At 36.2% G+C, this 20703-nt stretch overlaps 1 protein-coding gene across 2 annotated transcripts; it reads left to right on the top strand.

The window, feature by feature from the left end:
- Nucleotides 1–12286: 12286 nt before the first annotated feature.
- On the top strand, nt 12287–16756 carry IAPP (islet amyloid polypeptide). Of its 2 annotated transcripts, XM_014791359.2 has the most exons (3): nt 12287–12366; nt 12579–12668; nt 16567–16756. In XM_014791359.2, exons 1-3 carry the CDS (start codon nt 12287–12289, stop codon nt 16754–16756), a joined length of 360 nt encoding a protein of 119 aa, XP_014646845.1. The 2 variants fall into 2 exon arrangements, with proteins under 2 accessions (XP_014646845.1, XP_087298104.1); XM_087441978.1 differs by lacking the exon at nt 12579–12668.
- The last annotated feature ends 3947 nt before the right edge of the window (nt 16757–20703 follow it).

Below are 20703 nucleotides of genomic sequence, written 5' to 3'. Positions count from 1 at the left end.
AACTGGAACTTTATACCCGTTGAACAGCAGCTGTTCATTTCCCTCTCCACCCAACCCCTGCAACCACCATTCTACTCTGTTTCTATAAGTTTAATGATTTTAATACCTCATCTAAGTGAAATCATGCAATATTTGTCATTCTGTGACTGGCTTGTTTCACATAGCGTAATGTCCTCCAGATTCATCCATGATGTCACATATGGAGCTATCAGACTAAAGTCCCTTAGGGCCTTTAATGGCTCAAGTTTCTCAGAATTTGTCTAGTTACTACCATGCATCTCCTGGTCTTTCCTCCCTTTGCATTTAAAAGTAATCTTAAAAAAGGAAGGTCTGCTGTTTTATTTCACACATTGACAGGTTAGAATTACACCTTACCAAGCACTTCAGTCCAGACCTACATCCCCCAAACTGAACTTATCTTTGGAAATGCAAAAAGGGGAAAGACCAGGAAGGGTGGATGGTAGCAAGTAGACAAAATTCTAAGAGGTTTGATCAATTAAAAGCCATAAGGGGCTTTAGTCTGTCAACTCCAATTCCATAGTGTAGGTAAAATCCCAATTATTCCTATTGTATTTTCCTAGTAACTGGATCATTACTCTATTTCTCAACCTTCACCTAATTTCAATAAGGTCATCTGACTGAGGAAATCTCTAAATTGCATGTTCGAATCTTCTTATTAAGGGTGCTACTATGGGTATGTGTGGGTGTGTCCGAACACACTAGTCACCATTAATGAGTCCTTCAAGGCTGCCACACATAAACACTCCTTTTTGCCTGTCATCTGTTATTTATAGATAAAATTTTGTTGCTGTGGGTCTCTGAAACTCAAAAGATTTGTTCAGAATTCATAGGTGTTGGCTTTTCCACCCACAGCCAAAAACACAATAAATAAATTGTGCAATAATTATTTTCAATCCATTTACGCTGAAACACATTAAAATGAAAATACTTTTTTCCTGTTGCTCTACAGGTTTGGTTGCTTCATTGGTTGGTTGACTGTTTCCGTGGGAGTGGGAGTGGAGGTGTATGTGTGGATTTAGGCAACAATATCTCAGTGAGCTTGGCAATGTCATCAACCAATCAATTTACACTTAAAGTAAAACCACTCATCTTTAAAGGAATTTTTGGCATAAGTTATTCAACTTTTTAACAGTGAACGTAAAATAGCGAGATTTCAACTTTAATTATATGTCACTTCTCTGAGCAGTGCGACAACATAATCACAGAGTATTCCTCTTAAGTTATTATGGATCTGTTTAAAGAAACAGATCCTAATCAGAGTTCCTTTGACTATACACATTATCACTTCAAACTCATCTATCTAATTAGATCCAACCACAGTATTCACAGCTAAAAGAAATGACTATTTGGAGCCAGTTAATTTTATCACATATCTACTTAGGTTGTAAGTTACTTAGCATTAGATCAAACTGCAATAAAACTCAAATATAAACAATAGGAAGTAATATTATTTATAAAGGGTTCCTAAATATAAAACAAAACAAAAAATATAAAGAAGATTTCAAAGAGCTAATGATCTTCTGAACCAAGATGGACAGTAATATTGCGTTGAGGGAAAAATGTTTGCCCTAAGGCTTCTACAACATGGAGGGTTCACAGGCTCTTGCTGAACTTTCTGAATAGTGCTCAGGAAAACAAACAAAAACAACGATAAAATCAAAGCTCAGTGACTTTGGTAGGAGATACTGTGTGAATTGCTCTAATGGACTTGATTCTATTCTTCTTGTTTTCTCTTTCATTTGGCTCATATTTGAAAATCTCCTGTAGACGACTTGGCTCTTTCCCAGAGATTTGGTCGAACTCCAGCTTCCAATGCTGTCAGACCTAGCGGAGGGCAGGGCGCAGGACCAAGTGGCTGCAGACCTATGTGACAACCTTCAGGTAACCAAGGGACAGTGCTGACGGGTCAGTAGAGAGCAGAAGGCCAGGCTAATGACCATGCTCAGCTGATCGTTTTCTGCCATTTGATAGTGAAAATAGAGACTCAGATTTCCCATATTTCCCTCCCTTCAAACTCCAATCTTAGTTATAAGAATTATTTTCTTAGCTTCTGTATAGCTGTTCCAGCTGTGCGACAGCTTTGTGTGTGACACATGGAGGTTAGACTCTTCTCCTTGCCATTTTCTAACATGAATTTGAAAAGTTACGTAATCTCTTGAAACATTCAAATGCTAATCTGTAAAAGTTAACATTTCCTACTTCACAGAGTTGTTTAAAGGTTAAGTGAGATATTGCACAAAAATGTTCTAACACAATGCCTGACACAAAGCAGATTCTGAATAATTTAGAAATAATACATTTCTAATGTCTACTTACCTCCTCCCCGTAGAACTAACCTCTCCACTACACTCATGATCCCATTGCCTCCCAGTTCTTTGGGGACACCACACCAACGATTACGTTTTCTCTCTCCTGTCTCACCAAACTCTCCTTTTCTACTGGAAAATCAACATATATTGAACATCAGGTATTTTTCACATTATCTTAACCTAACTCTAACCTCTCCTGAAGCTATTGGTCTGTCTTCCTCCTTCCCTTTATGATCAAACCTCTTCAACGAAGCTACAGTCGGGGAATCCATAAAAAGAAGGTCATCAGAGGAAACATGAATGTCTAGACATTGGGCTAAAAATTTATATTGGATGTTCAAGTGTACATTTTCAAGAAAAAAATTCCCATTTTTACCATCATAGTCTTAAAAGGACCCTTGATTCTCAATATAAGATCCACTGATCTACATCAGTAACATTTCAGGACTGTCATGTTATCCCATTATATCTGCTTCTGTCCATACCAAGCACTGAAAGCATCTCAGCTATAGTCACCAGTAAACTTTTACCTTGCTAACTTCCAATGTCTATTTTATAGTCTTCATCCTGCATGATTTATCTGTATCATGTGACATTCATACCAAGCTTTCCTTCTTAGAACTTTCTCTTCACTTGATTTCTGACATTACTTTTACCTCCCAATAAGTCATGTTTGAGCACTTTCATCTCTTTCTCTGGCTTCTACTCCTCAGTATGACTCATAAATTTTGATGTCGCCCAAGATATACTTTGTCTTAATTTAATCTTGCTGTACATGCTCTTTTTGGATTATATCACGCATTTCTAAAACTTTCCACATCTCTAGGTCAGGTGAATCCTGATATCCAAATGCATATTTCGAGATGACTAAAAAATAAATTACATAAATGTCCAAAAACATGCTTTAAATTTTTAAGCTTCACTTATAATCAAAGAAATTCAAGTTAATATAAAGGTACTACTTTCCTTTATCATAGGATTCATGAGCATTTTTTTCCTAAATAATATTCTGTGTTATAAAATTTAAGGATAAACAGGTACATTAATACATTTGTAAATGAATGTAGATTATTACAACCTTTCCAGAGGGGAATTTGGCTATATACCTCAGAAGTCTTTAAAATATGCATACACAGTTCTGCTTCTGTAGTATGAAGTTATACCAAAGGACTCTCCCACTAAAGGACCACTAGAACCCCTGGACAAATTAAGACAAACATATTTTTTAAGGTGTGGCTAAGCTCACAAGAAGAAAAGGAAATCTCAAAATGTGAGCAAGGAGGCAATAAACTGAAATCTGAGCAAAGAGCCATGAGTAAGCAGTAAGTGAAAGGAAGTTGCTCTGGGAACAAATAGAACAAATACTGATAGACGTCCTGAGATCTTGAAGTCCTAAGCTTTGGGTCTGTCTGAAGGTTGGGGAGCTAATGTGAGTCTCCTATACTACCCTAGACCCTCCATAGAGTTAAGGTGATCCCAGATGTTAGCAAATTCTGGATAATGGCAGATGCAACCACATCCTCTCCAAAGGAATATCCCCAATATCAGTCCTTAGGATTCCCACAGATTGAGTTCAAGAACATATGACCTCATAAACTCAAATCAAGCCGTTGCAACTGAGAGTTATCAGAAACAAAAATATCAATTAAATTTCCAAGGAAATTCATATGCTGAAATTATCAGATACAATATTAAGTGACCATATACGAAAAAATTTAAAACTCTAAAAATGGATTATTTTTAAATCAACCAAAAAAGACTACTAAAAATGAGCAAGAAGTATTGAAAACTAAAACAACTTAATCTTTGATATTAATAACTCATTGAGAGGGAAAGAAGTCAAGATGGTGGCATAGGTGGACTCTGAACTCACCTCCTCCCACAGACACAGTAGACCTACAACTACTCTTGGAAAAACTACCCTGAGAGAGAACTGAAAACTGGATAAGGGGAACCCCTGCAACAAACAACATTCCTATCTGAGGTGGAAGAGGCAGAAATTCCCTTCTGGAGAGAAAAAAACACCACCTTCACAAGCCGCAATGCTTCACAGCCACCCAGGAGCAATCCAAAGGTACACAGCCTTCCTTGGAGGAGTCGGGGACCTGAGCGGGGAGCATTCCCACTATAGGCATTTTTTGGACCCAGCACAACCAAGACAAGTGTCATAATATCTGGCTTTGCTGGCTACTAATGATGATGGGGAATACCCCTAGAAAGCTGGGACACAAAGAAATTAAAGCCAGCTTTTAAAGGACCACACACAAATTCACTGTTTCAGAAAGCAACCTAAAATCTCCAGAAAGAAAGGTACACAGTCCTTTGGTGAAAAGAGACTCACCTGATGGGCTCTGGGTGCATCTTGGTGAGAAGTGAGACCTCTCCAGGGACTGGGACATTGGTGGCGGCCATTGTTGTGACCTGGTGTGGACATGCTGACACAGACACTGGCAGACACCATTGGAGTTCTCCCTGTGGCCTGCCAGCCCACCCACTAGAGCACCGATTTAATCCAGCTCAGCCAAGAAAAGCAGCCCTCCCTAGGAACTGGCCTCACCCAACTACAAGCCCTCAGGCAACCTGTGGCCCTGCTAAGCAAGCTGCCCAGATTCTCTGCAGCCTGATGAGTGGATCCACCTCGGGGGGGCAGGATATGCATGAGGAGCGAGTGGAGAGTGTGGGGCATTGGTGGAGCGTGTGGAGCTTCTGCCTTGGAGCAACTGGGTCCACTTCAGGGGGTCAAGGTATGCACATGGGGCAGGACTAGGTTGACTGTGTGTGGCCCTGTGAGGGAGGGGGCTTGTCAGTTGCAGAAGACTTGTGCTTCTCAAACAGCCACATAGGGCATTGGCCCCACCTTCCAAAACCTGAAACAATCTGGTGCTCCCGTGCCTGGAGCCAGCCCTACCCAGCTGCAATTCTCAGAGAACTGACAAGAGGCTTATAGGCCAGAGGCTTATAGTAATTGTAAGCCCCTCAGCCTAACAACCAGAGACACTGGGGGCCTACTAACTCAACAGAAAAACTGCAATAGGAATGTACTATTAGACCTTGCAGCCAACTGTGCTGGGGCTCCCCACACCCAATAAAAAGACTGAAGGGCCCATAACAACTACACGCAGCTGAGCATTACAATCAGCCAGCCAGAGGGACAGCTAAGTCTCCCTGGGCACCTATGGCAAGAGCAACCCCGCCACAACAGAAGCACACAGGCAGCCCACACAGAGGCCACTCCTGGAACATTTGGAAATGGTGACAAGAGGGAAGCACACTGCTGGGCTTCATAAGGCATGACTTACATAAGGTCATCTCTCCAAGATCAGGAGACATAGCTGACCTACCTAATGCATAGACACGAGCACAGGGAAAGAGGCAAAATGAGATGGCAAATGAATATGTTCCAAGTAAGGGAACAGGACAAAACCCCAGAAAATGAACTAAATGAAACAGAAATGAGAAATCTACCCAAAAAGGAGTTCAAACAAAGAGGCATAATGATGCCCACTGATCTTGGGAGAAGAATGGATGAAATCAGTGAGAACATCAACAAAGAAATGGAAGATATAAAAAAGAACCAATCAGAAATGAAGAATACAATACTGGAAATGAAAAATTCACTAATGGGATTGAAAAGCACAGTACAGGATATAGAAGAACGGATCAGTCAGGTGGACGAAAGACTAGAGGAAATCACCCACACTGAACAGATAAAAGAAAAAAGAATTAAAAAGAGTGAGGACGGTCTAAGGGACCTCTAGGACAACATCAAGTGCACTGACATCCGAGTTGTAGGTGTCCCAGAAGGAGAAGAGAGAGATAAAGGGGCAGAGAATCTATTTGAAGAAATAATAGCTGAAAAATTCCCTAACCTATGGAAGGGAACAGACATCAAGGTACAGAAAGCACAGAGAGCACCAAACAAGATAAACCCAAAGAGGCCCACACCAAGACACATCATAATTAAAATGTCCAGAATTAAAGATAAAGAGAGAATCCTAAAAGCTGCAAGAGAAAGACAACAAGTTACATACAAAGAAAACCCCATAAGGCTATCAACTGACTTCTCAGCAGAAACATTACAGGCTAGAAGAGAGTGGCACGATATATTTAAAGTGCTAAAAGGAAAAAACCTACAGCCAAGAACACTCTACCCAGCAAGGATATCATTCAGAATGGAAGGAGAGATAAAGAGTTTCCCAGAGAAGCAAAGATTAAAGGAATTTATCACCAAGACAAGTCCTTGCTAAGGGAAATGCTAAGAGAATTATTTAAGGGAGAAAGAGAAGACCACAAAGAGGAAAAATTATCTATTTCCATGACAAAAGGGTAACAGATACAAAGGCACAAAAAAAGAGGTTAGATATGATATCCAAAACATAAAACATGAGAGGAGGGGAGTAAAAGAGTGGAGCTTTCAGACAGAGGTCAAACTAAAGAGACCAGCAACTTAACACAGATTGCTATATACATAGGTTACTATATATGAACCTCATGGTAATCATAAATCAGAAACCTATAATAAATACACAAAAAACTAAGAGAAAGGAACCCAAACATAATACTAAAGAAAGCCATCAAACCACAAAGGAAGAGAGTTAAGAGAAGAAGAAACGAACAGAGAAGAACTACTAAAACACCAAGAAAAAAAGTTAAAAAATGGCAGCAAATGGGGCTGGCCTGGTGGCATAGTGGTTAAGTGAGCACACTCCCCTGAGGTGGCCCAAGGTTCGGATCTTGGGTGTGCACCGATGCAATGCTTGTCAAGTCATGCGGTGGCAGCATCCCATATAAAGCAGAGGAAGATGAGCACGGGTGATAGCCCAGGGCCAGTCTTCCTCAGCAAAAAGAGGAGGATTAGCAATAGATGTTAGCTCAGGGCTAATCTTCCTCACAAACAAACAAAAACTGGCATTGTGTACATACTTATCAATAGCTACTTTAAATGTCAATGGACTAAATGCTCCAATTGAAATGCACAGGGTGGTTAATTGGATAAAAAAACAAGACCCATATATATGCTGCATACAAGAGACACAATTCAGACCTAAAGACACTCATAAACTGAAAGACAAAGGATGGAAAAAGATTCTCCATGCAAATGGCAATGAAAAGAAAGCTGGGATAGCAATACTTATATCAGAAAAAATAGACTTTAAAACAAAAACTATAACAAGAGACAAACAAGGGCACTACATAATGATCAAGGGAACGATCCAACAAGAGGACATAACACTTGTAAATATCTATGCACCCAACACAGGATCACCTAAATATATAAAGCAATTATTAATGGACATAAAAGGAGAAACAGACAGTAACACAATAATAGTAGGGGAATTTAACACTCCACGTACACCAATGAACAGATCATCCAAACAGAAGATCAATAAAGAAACATTGGCCTTAAACAACACACTAGACCAGATGGACTTAGCAGGTATACACAGAGCATTCCATCCAAAAACGGAAGAATACACATTCTTTTCAAATGCACATGGAACATTCTCCAGGATTGATCACATATTAGGCCACAAAACAAGTCTCCACAAATTTAAGAAGATTGAAATAATATCAAGCATCTTTTCCGGCCACAACAGTATGACACTAGAAATCAACTATAGGAAGAAAATCAGAAAAGCCACAAATATGTGGAGATTAAACAAAATACTACCAAAAAATGATTGGGTCAACGAAAAAATCAAAGAAGAAATCAAAAAATACCTGGAGACAAATGAAAATGAAAATATGACATGCCAAAATGTATGGGATACAGCCAAAGCGGTTCTAAGAGGGAAGTGTATAACAATACAGGCCTATCTCAACAAACAAGAAAAATTTGAAATAAACAATCTAACAATGCACCTAAAGGAACTGGAAAAAGAAGAACAAACAAAGCCCAAATCAGTAGAAGAGGGGAAATAATAAAAATCAGAGCAGAAATAAATGAAATAGAGACTAAAAAAAAGCAGAAAAAATTAATGAAACCAAGAGCTGGGTCTTTGAAAAGATAAACAAAATTGAAAAACCTTTAGCTAGACTCTCCAAGAAAAAAAGAGAGAAGGGTCAAATAAGTAAAATCAGAAATAAAAGAGGAGAAATTACAACAGACACCTAGAAATACAAAAGATTATAAGAGAATACTATGAAAAGCTATATGCCAACAAATTCAACAATCTGAAAGAAATGGATAAATTCATAGAATCATACAACCTTCCAAAACTGAATCAAAAAGAAATAGAGAATTTGAATAGATCAATCACCAGTAAGGAGATTGAAACAGTAATCAAAAATCTCCCCAAAAATAAAAGTCCGGGACCAGATGGCTTCCCTGGTGAATTCTCCCAAACATTCAAAAAATACTTAATACCTATCCTTCTCAAACTCTTCTAAAAAATTGAAGAGGAGGAGAAGCTTCCTAACTCATTCGATGAAGCCAACATTACCCTGATACCAAAACAGAGAAGGACCACAAAAAAAAGAAAATTACAGGCCAATATTACTGATGAACCTCAATGCAAAAATCCTCAACAAAATATTAGCAAATCACATACAACAATATATTAAAAAGATCATACAACATGATCAAGTGAGATTTATTCCAGGGATGCAGGGATGGTTCAACAAGCACAAAGCAATCAACATCATTCACCACATTAATAAAATGAAGAATAAAAATCACATGATCATCTCAATAGATGCAGAGAAAGCATTTGACAAGATACAGCATCCATTTATGATAAAAACTCTGAATAAAATGGGTATAGAAGGAAAGTACCTCAACATAATAAAGGCCATATATGACAAACCCACAGCTAATATCTTCCTCAATGGTGAAAAACTGAAAGCTATCACTCTAAAAACAGGAACCAGACAAGGATGCCCACTCTCACCACTCCTATTTAACATAGTATTGGCAATCCTAGCCAGAGCAATCAGGCAGGAAAAAGAAATAAAAGGGATCCAAATCAGAAAGGAAGAAGCAAAACTGTCACTATTTTCAGGTGACATTATTTTATATATAGAAAACCCTAAAGAATTCAGCAAAAAACTTTTAGAAGGAATAGATGAATATGGTAAAGTTGCAGGATACAAAATCAACATACAAAAGTCAGTTGCATTTCTACACACTAACAACGAACTAGCAGAAAGAGAAATTGAGAATACAATCCCATTTACAATTGCAACAAAAAGAATAAAATACCTAGGAATAAACTTAACCAAAGAGGTGAAAGATCTGTACACTGAAAACTACTAAACGTTGCTGAAAGAAATTGAAGACGACACAAAGAAAGGGAAAGATATTCCATTCTCTTGGATTGGAAGAATTAACGTATTTAAAATGTCCATACTTCCTAAAGCAATCTATAGATTCAATGCAATCCCTATCAAAGTTCCAACAACATTTTTCACAGAAATAGAACAAAGAATCCTAAAATTTATATGGAACAACTAAAGACCTTGAACAGCCAAAGGAATCCTGAGAATAAAGAACAAAGATGGAGTTATCGCACTCCCTGATTTCAAAATATACTACAAAGCTATAGTAACCAAAACAGCATGGTACTGGCACAAAAACAGACACACAGATCAATGGAACAGAATCGAGAGCCCAGAAATAAACCCACACATCTATGGACAGCTAATTTTAGACAAAGGTGCCAAGAACATACAATGGAGAAGGGAAAGTCTCTTCAACAAATGGTGCTGGGAAAACTGGACAGCCACATGCAAAAGAATGAAAGTAGACCATTATCTTACACCATACACAAAAATTAACTCCAAATGGATTAAAGACTTGAAAGTAAGACCTGAAATCATGAAAATTCTAGGAAAAAAATATAGGAAGTACACTCTTCAACATCAGTCTTAGCAACATATTTTCAAGTACCATGTCTGACCGGGCAAGAGAAACAATAGAAAAAATAAACAAATGGGACTACATCAAACTAAAAACCTTCTACACAGCAAAGGAAACCATCAACAAAATGAAAAGACAACCTAACAACTGGGAGAAGATATTTGCAAACCATATGTCTGATAAGGGGTTAATCTCCAAAATATATAAAGAACACATATATTTCAACAACAAAAAAACTAACAACTCAATTAAAAAGTGGGCAAAAGACCTGAATAGACATTTCTCCAAAGAAGATATACAGATGGCCAACAAGCATATGAAAAGATGTTCAACATCATTAGCTATCAGGGAAATCAAATCAAAATTACAATGAGATATCACCTCATGCCTGTCAGAATGGCTATAATTAACAACACAGGAAACAACAAGTGTTGGAGAGGATGTGGAGAAAAGGCAACACTCATACACTACTGGTGGGAGTGCAAACTGGTGCAGCCACTGTGGAAAACAGTATGGAGATTCCTCAAAAAGTTAGGGATAGAACTACCACACAACCCAGCTATTCCACTGCTGGGTATTTATCCAAAGAACATGAAAACAACACGTGAAGATACAGGCACCCCTGTGTCTCTGCAACATTATTCACAATAGCCAAGACTTGGAAGCAACCTAAGTGCCCATCAAGGGATGAATGGGTAAAAAAGATGCGGTATATATAAACAATGGAATACTACTCAACCAAAAGAAACAATGAAATCCAGCCATTTGTGACAACACAGATGGACATTGAGGGTATTATGCTAAACAAAATAAGTCAGAGGGAGAAGGTCAAATACTGTATGATCTCGCTCATAAGTAGAAGATAAAAACAACAACAATCAAAACATAGAGACAGAGATTGGATTGGTGGTTACCAGAGGGGAAGAGGGGAGGGTTGAGAGCAAAAGGGATGATAAGGCACATGTGTGTGGTGATGGATTGTAATGAGTATTTGGGTAGTGAACATGATGTAATCCATGCAGAAATAGAAGTATAATGATGTACACCTGAAATTTATACAATGTCATAAACCAATGTTACCAAATTAAAAAAAAACCTGAAAAAAAGAAAATTATTGTTTTTATGCCTTTAATCCTCCATCCCCCACTTCATTATAAATGGCTTTTGAGTTCTTTTTTGTGTCCTTTTTATTTATATGCCCTGCTTTCATATCTCAATCTACTACTGAATAGTCACAGAATTAAGCCATTGGGGTCATGTGGATTTAGCTTGACTTCTCAATGTCCCTGGCTTCACTCTTTGCATTTAAACACATTTGTTGTTATTCTTAATCACTTCTTTTTATCAATTTCTTACTAGACCACACTATTTAATCCTTGAAAATCCACTCTGGGATTTTACAAAGATGCTAAATTCAAACTTCTGCTGTGTGTGACACACCATTAACCGTGCAAAGACACTCTGTATCTGCTACGTTAATATTTACTGATGTGTTAATGTAATAATGACCCATCTGCTTCTACTGTCTATGAGGCACTTTCTATCTATCAGGATGGAAATTAATGACAGAGTCTCTCTAAGCTGCCTGATGTCAGAGCTGGAATAGGTGTAAAGGGTATGTAAAAGCTGGATTACTGGTTAGGAAGTGAGGGGGTAAATACTCCAGTGGATGCAACCTTAGGATTTTTCGTGAAGCTTTCTTGCCATCAAAGACATTTTCTGATATTGCTGACATTGAAACGTTAAAAGGTAAAGAGATTCCTGTTAATGGGAAAGTATTATTTATTTAGGGAAGAACAGACTTGGGATTAAATATATGGCTTATTTCAAAGAAAGGCTAAAGGCATAATGGACTATAATATCAATTTTCTGCATTGTTTAGAGAAGGAAATTGGGAAAGTAAAAATTTTGAAAATATTTGAAAATTATTTGAACAGTATTAAGGGATCATATCAATAAAATTATGATCCTTGGAGACTATGTTTTAAAAAAAAGATTTTTTAAAAGTAGGCTGTAGTTTAAAATTCCATCAATCAGTGCTATAAGAAATTTCTTGATTTCAGTGCTTAATTGTTCTTTTCAGAAAATTTGAGAAGCAATGTGCATCCTGAAGCTGCCAGTAGTTCTCATTGTGCTCTCTGTTGCATTAAACCATCCGAAAGCTACACCTATTGAAAGGTTACTAACTTTAAAATCCTGTTTCTTTTGCAAAGTGTGGGAAAATTAGAATTAAATACTGCTGCATAACTAACAGCCCTTGTGCCATTAGATTTTTGACTAAATCATGCTTAAGAACATTACATTAAGCTGTTCAACTCTTCCTTGAATTCGGTGTTCTTTAAAGAATAATGCCAGTGGCTGATAAATCTCTCTGATGGAACTTCTGACAGACAGGAATGGATAGTTCCAGTTCTGTCAAGAAATATGCTGTTGGAACTTAGAGGGACAAAGCCAGAACTTGAAGCAGGAAAAGCCAAAAGGTAGTAATTTCTACTATATTAACCTGATTCTCAAACAAACTGGAGAAACTTAATTAAAGCACATATTTTATATCAGGAGAAATTTTATTGTGTATTTACACAGATATTTTTTCTCAGAGGGCTATGACAATATCTAAAACTTTTACATCTCTTTCTAGAAATTGAAATAATCGAGTGCAAATTAAAATTTTTAAGAAATTTCTAAATTTAGAAGATCTAGTTAAAAAGCCATTTGCTCTTAGGGGATTCTTTCTATATTGTTAACTGTTAATGAAAAAGAATTATAAAAAAATACATATTCTTCATGAGATTACTTCTGAGCTGCTCTAAATGTAAATTAATACCTCTTGAAAATGTTTTCAATAGGTAGCATGTGATCAGGATTTCTTAGGAAGGCTTATTTTGAAAGATGTCACATCATTTAAACGGTAGTTTTAAGGAAATCTAAAAACTATGTCAGGTGAAAATGTCAGCGGTAATTACAACTCTCAAGTGGAAAGCCTTTAAAACTGTAATTCTCCATTTATTTAAAAGATTCTTAAGTTCAAATTCATGCATAGCTTATAAATAATATAATGAGGATTTGTTTGTGCCTAAATCAATTTGACTTTATAGTCTTGTGGGACTGAATTCACAGACTCAAGACCAAGGAGAATTAAGCTTACTTCTGAAAAGAATTTGCTTTAAGTCATGTTAGAGCTTTTCTCCTAGAATTATCAGCATCTTGTCTATTTTCTTTTGGGGTGTTTTTATTGAGGTGGAGGTCTGTGGCAATATATAAAGATTTCTACAGCACCTCCAGATAATAAATAGTAGGAATCATCAGATTTTTTTTGTCATTTCAGGACTTATCTAGTTATGGGATGTTCTTCTCAGAATTGATTGTAATTTTCAATTGGATTTTTCCTGGATAAAAATAACTTTAAAACAGACATAAAGTTTCTAGTAAACTAGCAGAATATTTGAATGATAACAGGAAAATTAGCAGAATTACCCAGTATTTCTGTCTATATCTTGATCTTTTCTTTCTTTTGATATAAACATTTGCTAAGCACCTTTATCTAGTATGTCTCTGGATATTAGTTTACTATGAGATGAACTTCACTCAGAAATAGAATAGTACACAACATGATTTATTATCAAATTATTTTCATGCTATTGTCACAATACCTTACCTTGAATTTTTATTGTACATACTTGTAAAACATTTTTCAAATTGCACTTTAATGAGTTTCCTGAAATCAGTTATGTTTGGTCATTTTTAAAAAGGTAGGGAGGGTTTATCATCCTGAGCTGTTCAACCATGTAATATTCTATAAATCTCATAAAAAGCTGAGAAAGCCTATGTAGAAAAATGTCTCAAATTTTAAACACCTTTAAAAGATAAAGCTGATGTAGATTTATTATTCAATGTCATTTTTCTCATAAAATTCAATCATCTCATTTGAGATATTTTTCAACTTTGATACATGTATGAGATGGGATTAAGAGGTAACAAATTGACTTTACAAGCCAAACCAAAAAACAGTTACGTTATTTTATACTCATGACTGAAGCTTAAGCATCACACACTTGCCTATCAACTTTTTAACACTCAGTTGTAAATATCTGCCTGGCAGATAACCAGTGGGTAGCCAAAGTATAATTACGTGGGTTTCAAGCTATAGTCACTAGGAGATCCCTGTAGGAACTTACACACCTCCACCGATGAATATCAAGAGTTGGGAGTAGGGACACATTTTGAAACTGTTTTAAAAGTCTCTGAAACTGAGATATTTTAAAGAAAGACAATTTAAGAGTTATAGTTTGGCCTCTAGTCATCACTATTTAAACTCTTGTAAAGTCAAGAATTTGTGTATGTGTGCAAGCAGTCAGAGGCTTTAAACTAGTGTTTGTTACCAGATGGCAGGCCTTGTCTGCCTGGGTAGTCAAGGAGGAAAAATGACTGCAAGTAGGGGTGTGATGCCTTCCACTAACCATTTCAACCATCTTTTTCCACCTTAATGATAGTTTGGGGTAGAATCTTGTATATCCTGACTACAACATTTACCTGAAAATTCTTGTTTGGGAAAGCAGTTTCACAATTATGAAACCAACCCACATGAAAGCTCTTAATATTTCCTTTAAGTAGAATGATGGCCCTTCTAGCTAACTCAGAGCTAACTCAGGTAACATTTTAGTTAAAATAATTTTAAATCCTTTTACAGACCTCGAGACTAATTATCAAAGTACCACTCACACATTTAGCACATAGAATATTTCACACTCTGCTCCAGGCACTTGCCAAACATATCTTGGGACAGATATCCCTTTGAACCTTCCCAATTTGACCCATAATTTCCTTTATTGCTTTAAATTTATTAGTTTGAAGTGTTTGGGTCAAATTCCAATTCCTGCTGTTTTTTAAGAAAAGTTTATCATCTTTTAGAATCTAATGTCCAATATATGAATTCCTGGTTCAATCCTTAAAAGCACTAAATCATTCTTTGGAAATGCACATTGGCCATGCTTACTACACATGCAAAGAAAAATAACTGAGCAGATAATATGAATAATATTGATATACAGACCAGGTAATTAGGTCCCAAAGTGGGTTTCCTTTGCCTGAATATTGGTTTGCCAGCATATACTTATACTCAACAGATATCCAGTTCACTTGACGCCATAAGAAGAATTTTCTGTATTTAGGAGGAAATATAAGAGTAAAAACTCTAAAGTTTCACATGAGATTTAAAAATATTTACTCTCAGGCTACCTCTATAAAGAGATACAGATAATAAAGTACTCCCCACACAAAGTAAACACATTGAGTTAAAATCTATTGCATTTTGCCCCAAATTAAATTGTATTTCCATGGGCTTCTGGATGTAGCCTCATATATCTCTTTTCCACTTTCCACTTACCTTAATTTTCACCAATATTTTGATTTCTATGGAGCTGAAAACTAAAACATTTCCCTAGCTTTCCTAATAATCTGCAAGAAGGAAGTAGTGTTATTCTGTATCTATTTCCAATACCATTTTGAAAGCACATTGAAACAAAATGTGGTACAAAAATATAGAGTTGATATAAATTAATTCTGTAAATAAAAATAGAAGTTAAAATTCAAGTGAACTATTTAATCATAGTTATCATTTCTGACTTACCTATAATATTATCATGCAATTGTTCCAGGTGGCTGAAAGAATGTAGTAGATATTCATAGCGTTGACATAAAAAATCTCATGATTTTAACATTTAACCTAGTCCTATCATTAAAATTGTTAAAAGCATAGGAACCAAGTAGGTGGCAGGAAGATAGTAATGTTCATGTATTTATGCTAAGAGTAATGGAACTCCCACACTACAATAGTCAGAGTGCCTGAACAGATGACAAATTCTACTCCCCTCCAGACTTTATAATACCTGGCGTTCCTCTCTTAACACTCCTGATTCAATGATCTCAAGGAACTTAACAAAAATTAACTTACACTGCTTAAATCTTGTTGGAAAGATGTGGGAAATGAACACATGTATTTTTAATTCCACACACTCCAGGTTACATATAAATTTTACATTCCAAATCCTTTTTATATATGAGGAAATAGATTCATCGACAAGATTTATCATTATCTGGAACATATTCTGACTTTACAAAGAAAAGACCACACTGGGAAATTTGACATTGACTATACTAGAAGGTGCACTATACAATTTCCTAGTCAAAAATTGATTCTACTGCATCTTCAAAGTGTCAGAAAAATCTCAATCCTCCAGATGTTTCCAAACCAAAACATTGAGTTACTTATGTGAAAATGTTTCCTTTAGTTTTCATCAATACGAGCTATTTGGTGTCATGTAGCTCTATCCAATTCTGAGTCTCAGTCGCTAACCTTTCTGATTTGTTCAAAGTTACCAGTCATCAGGTGGAAAAAAGGAAATGCAACACTGCCACGTGTTCGACTCAATGCCTGAAAAATTTTTTAGTTCATTCCAGCAATAATCTTGGTGCCATTCTCTCGCCTACGAATGTGGGATCCAATATGTATGGAAAGAGGAATACAGTTGAGATTTTAAACAGAGAACCATTGAATTACTTACCCCTTTAGAAGTCAATGTACCTCTACAGTTCTTGTTCTATGTATACATACTGTAGAGACTTCCTGTACAATTTAACAGTGCTTTTTCATTGCGTGTGAATACATGAGTCTGTGTGTCTCAAGTTTGCTGCCAGTACATATAAATTGTCATGTTAAGAATTGTTTTAAATTTAGTACTAATCAAGATCCCATAATAAAAAGGCAATGTCTTTAAAAATGAAATGTTCTTGCTATAGATTTTTATTTTTAAAACATTGTTAAAGTCATTTCTTTTGTCTATATCTTTATGATCAGAATTTGAGAACAAAGGAGAAAATGGTAGTTGGAAACTTGGTAAACTGTGAACAGCTAATAGTAAAGTTATGATTCCAAATATTAGAAAATCAGAAATTGTAAGTACCCTTGTTAACCAATCCCTTTTTGCATCAGATTTCTGAAATGAGATAAAATGCTGTTGAAAAAATAAATTAAATCCTGCTCTTGACTCAGTCAAAATATTTTTAAAACTTTTATTCTTTGTTGTACTTGCCAGTACTGAGGTTATTTAGAAATATAAAAGCAATTTGTGTCCATGAGGGTTTCATCGTGTGTTGTCACTAGTGAGGTTTTATTTAACGTATAGGCCGTTTATTCTGTTTAAGTGGCTTTCAGCAAATCTCAGTCGTATTCCTACGCAGGGTATTGCAAAAGCAACTCATATTCCTATTAATCATGTCTTCAATTAAAAGACCACAGACTTCTGGAAACTGTGTACTGTATAGCAACTTATTTTCATTGTTAAACTAATTGAACATTTGTGGCAGAGGTTACATGTGTGATGTGCTTTTTTGAAGGAAGCTGCAGTATTGGACGTGAAATGTTTTGTTTTAAGTCAGATTCTTACAGAGTATCTGCTTTTCCCTGACTGTGAGTTAGGCACCTTGGGAAGTAGCATTAACTCATATAAACTCCTATCACATTGCATTATGCCATTTCTAAAGACATTCAGCTTTTATTTAAAAAAAAAAATAGAAAAAAGCATCTCAATCTTAATGAGAATCTGATTTTGGACTTGATCGTTACATTAAATTTTCCCCTTATGAAATGTGCCTTAGATTACTAGATTATAGAGGAAGTTTTTTGTCTCTTTTTTTTGGAGCATATAGAGACAGGAGATGTTATTTATAATGATTTTATGTCATGAATTGCATATTGAAATAAATAAATGAGTGTGTAAATTCCTATTTGTGATGTTCAGCTGTTGGTCTCCTTTCAAAATGGATTTGAGCACAACATTTTAAATTGAGTAAGGTACAATTAAATGAAAATAAAAAATTTTCCCATAATAGTTTAACATTTTATTGCATATCACATCTATTCACATCTATATCAATTCCCCAATCTTTCAAGAGTTAATGAAATTTTAATGAGTGCATATGATGTTCAAGGACATTGCATGTAGTAGCACACAATTACCAAACATAAAACAAGAAAAATTATGTATAGTAACCTAAAAACCTCCGGTGCTAAGAAGCAGAAGGTAGTTAGAGTTGCTACGTAACTTATTCCAACTGGGAGACTTTTGAGAAGGAAAGAAGTAATTACATTAATACAACAGATATTAATTGTAGTTTATTCATTAAATTTATTATCAAAGTGGGACATTTGAACAAATTCCACATTATTTCCTTAGTTGGTATTTGCAAGCCAGTTGGAATGTAAATATATGTAAGTTGGGAATGCCTAACTGCCAACGAGTGTACCAGACACTTTCCGTGGTTTCTCACAATTACCTTGTGAAAACAATGACTAGTGTGACTTGACGTAATTGGAGATATCAACAGCCAGTTTTGAAGACTAATTTATCCCAACCTTTCTCATTGTGCCTCTGGAGCATGAAATCATAGGTACTCTTGAGTAACCTAAGAGTGAGTTAAGCTTCCAAATATGTATGTACGTGCTACAAATTATGTTTTATTGAACATTTAGAAACGCAAATGATCCCTCTTGTCTTCCATGTTGCAATACAGAGTCAGAACAAAGAATTTATTTATTAATACCACATTTAAAACTTCTAGAAATTCTCTTGAGCGTTGTGAGAGGATATTATGCAATAAGCCTCTTACCTCTTTTAAGCCTGAATATCATTACCTAGAAATACTATGCTTAGATTAAAGAATACCTTTTGGTTAAGAATAGAAAAGCTCGTCAGTCTAAAGCTCCTTTGGCTGAGTACAGGGCCGGCTTTTCATATAAAGTAGGAGAAAGTATTCTTTTTCTACCCATTATCCTCCCTTTCACATATGCACTACCCAACGCTGTGGAAAGATTATTAGTGCTCACCAATATCCTCTCCTTCCTGAGCACACAAGAGACTATAGTTCTCAGCCCCCTTGCATTCAGGTGGGGCCATGTGGCAAATTCTGGCCAATGAAATATTAGCAGAAATAATGTGTGCCACTTCCAGGCTGACACAGTAGGTAAAAAGCCCGTGTGAAATTTTTCAATCTTTCTCTTTCCTCTGCTGCGGCAGTTCCTGATAAGAAGGCCTCCATCAAGCTGGGTCACTGAGTGACTTTGTGAAGCAGAACGTTCCTACCGATCTGTCTTGGACATGGCGTGTGACCAAGAAATAAACTTTTGTAACTTTTATCTGCAGCCTACCACAATACAATAACCAAAGGCAAACTATCATCCTATCTAACAAATCTACTTCTCCTGCTGACTCCATTGTATCTCGTAATAGCACAACCATTCTTCCACTGTAATTCAGCCTTGAAATCTTGAAATTATCACCAATTGCTCAAATTCCTTGCTCCACACATTCACATCAGTTACAACAACATATGTACTCTAAAGCCTCCTTGCTACTAATATATCTCTCCTTTTTTCTCCCATTGCCAATAACATGACTCCGGCCCTCTACTGCAAGCCAGGACCCCTACAACAGCCTGCCAATAGTTATCCAATCTCCAGTATTTTCTGCCATTCTATACACCAATACCAGAATAAGTATCCAATTGCACATTTCTTACTACATCAGTCTTCTCTGCAGAATTTTTCAAAGGCTTGTTGGCTTGTTGTTACCTACAAAAATACTTCACATTCTGAAACTCTCACTATTTGCAGATGACATGATTGTATATATAGAAAACCCTAAAGAATCTGTTGGAAAACTATTAGAAACAATCAACAACTACAGCAAAGTTGCAGGGTACAAAATCAATCTACAAAAATCAGTTGCATTTCTGTATGCTAATAATGAGCTAACAGAAAGAGAGCTCAAAAAGATAATACCATTTACAATTGCATCAAAAAGAATAAAATACCTAGGAATAAATCTTACCAAGGAGGTGAAGGACCTATACAATGAGAACTACAAGACATTATTGAAAGAAATCCATGATGACATAAAGAAATGGAAAGATATCCCATGCACATGGATTGGAAGAATAAACATAGTTAAAATGTCTATATTACCTAAAGCAATCTACAGATTCAATGCAATCCCAATCAGAATCCCAATGACATTCTTCACAGAAATAGAAAAAAGAATACTAAAATTTATATGGGGCAACAAAAGACCCGAATAGCTAAAGAAATCCTAAGAAAAAAGAACAAAGCAGGAGGCATCACAATCCCTGACTTCAAAACATACTACAAAGCAATAGTAATCAAAACAGCATGGTACTGGTACAAAAACAGACACACAGATCAATGGAACAGAATTGAAAGCCCAGAAATAAAACCACACATATACGGACAGCTAATTTTCGACAAAGGTGCTAAGAACATACAATGGAGAAAGGAAAGTCTCTTCAATAAATGGTGTTGGGAAAACTGGACAGCCACATGCAAAAGAATGAAAGTGGACCATGTGCTATCGCCATTCACAAAAATTAACTCAAAATGGATCAAAGACCTGAAGGTGAGACCTGAAACTATAAAACTCATAGAAGAAAACATAGGCAACACAC

This window comes from Ceratotherium simum, chromosome 17 (genome assembly GCF_057802395.1).
Source record: "Ceratotherium simum simum isolate JZ-2026a chromosome 17, ASM5780239v1, whole genome shotgun sequence".
NCBI lineage: Eukaryota > Metazoa > Chordata > Mammalia > Perissodactyla > Rhinocerotidae > Ceratotherium > Ceratotherium simum.
This window is presented reverse-complemented; position numbering and strand designations above follow the sequence as displayed.

Coding starts and splice junctions, on each gene's coding strand:
- IAPP (XM_014791359.2), top strand. CDS start 12,287: ATGTGCATCCTGAAGCTGCCAGTAGTTCTCATTGTGCTCTCTGTTGCA. Junction 12,367..12,578: donor AAAGCTACACCTATTGAAAG/GTTACTAACTTT, acceptor AACTTCTGACAG/ACAGGAATGGATAGTTCCAG. Junction 12,669..16,566: donor GAAGCAGGAAAAGCCAAAAG/GTAGTAATTTCT, acceptor CAAAGTTACCAG/TCATCAGGTGGAAAAAAGGA.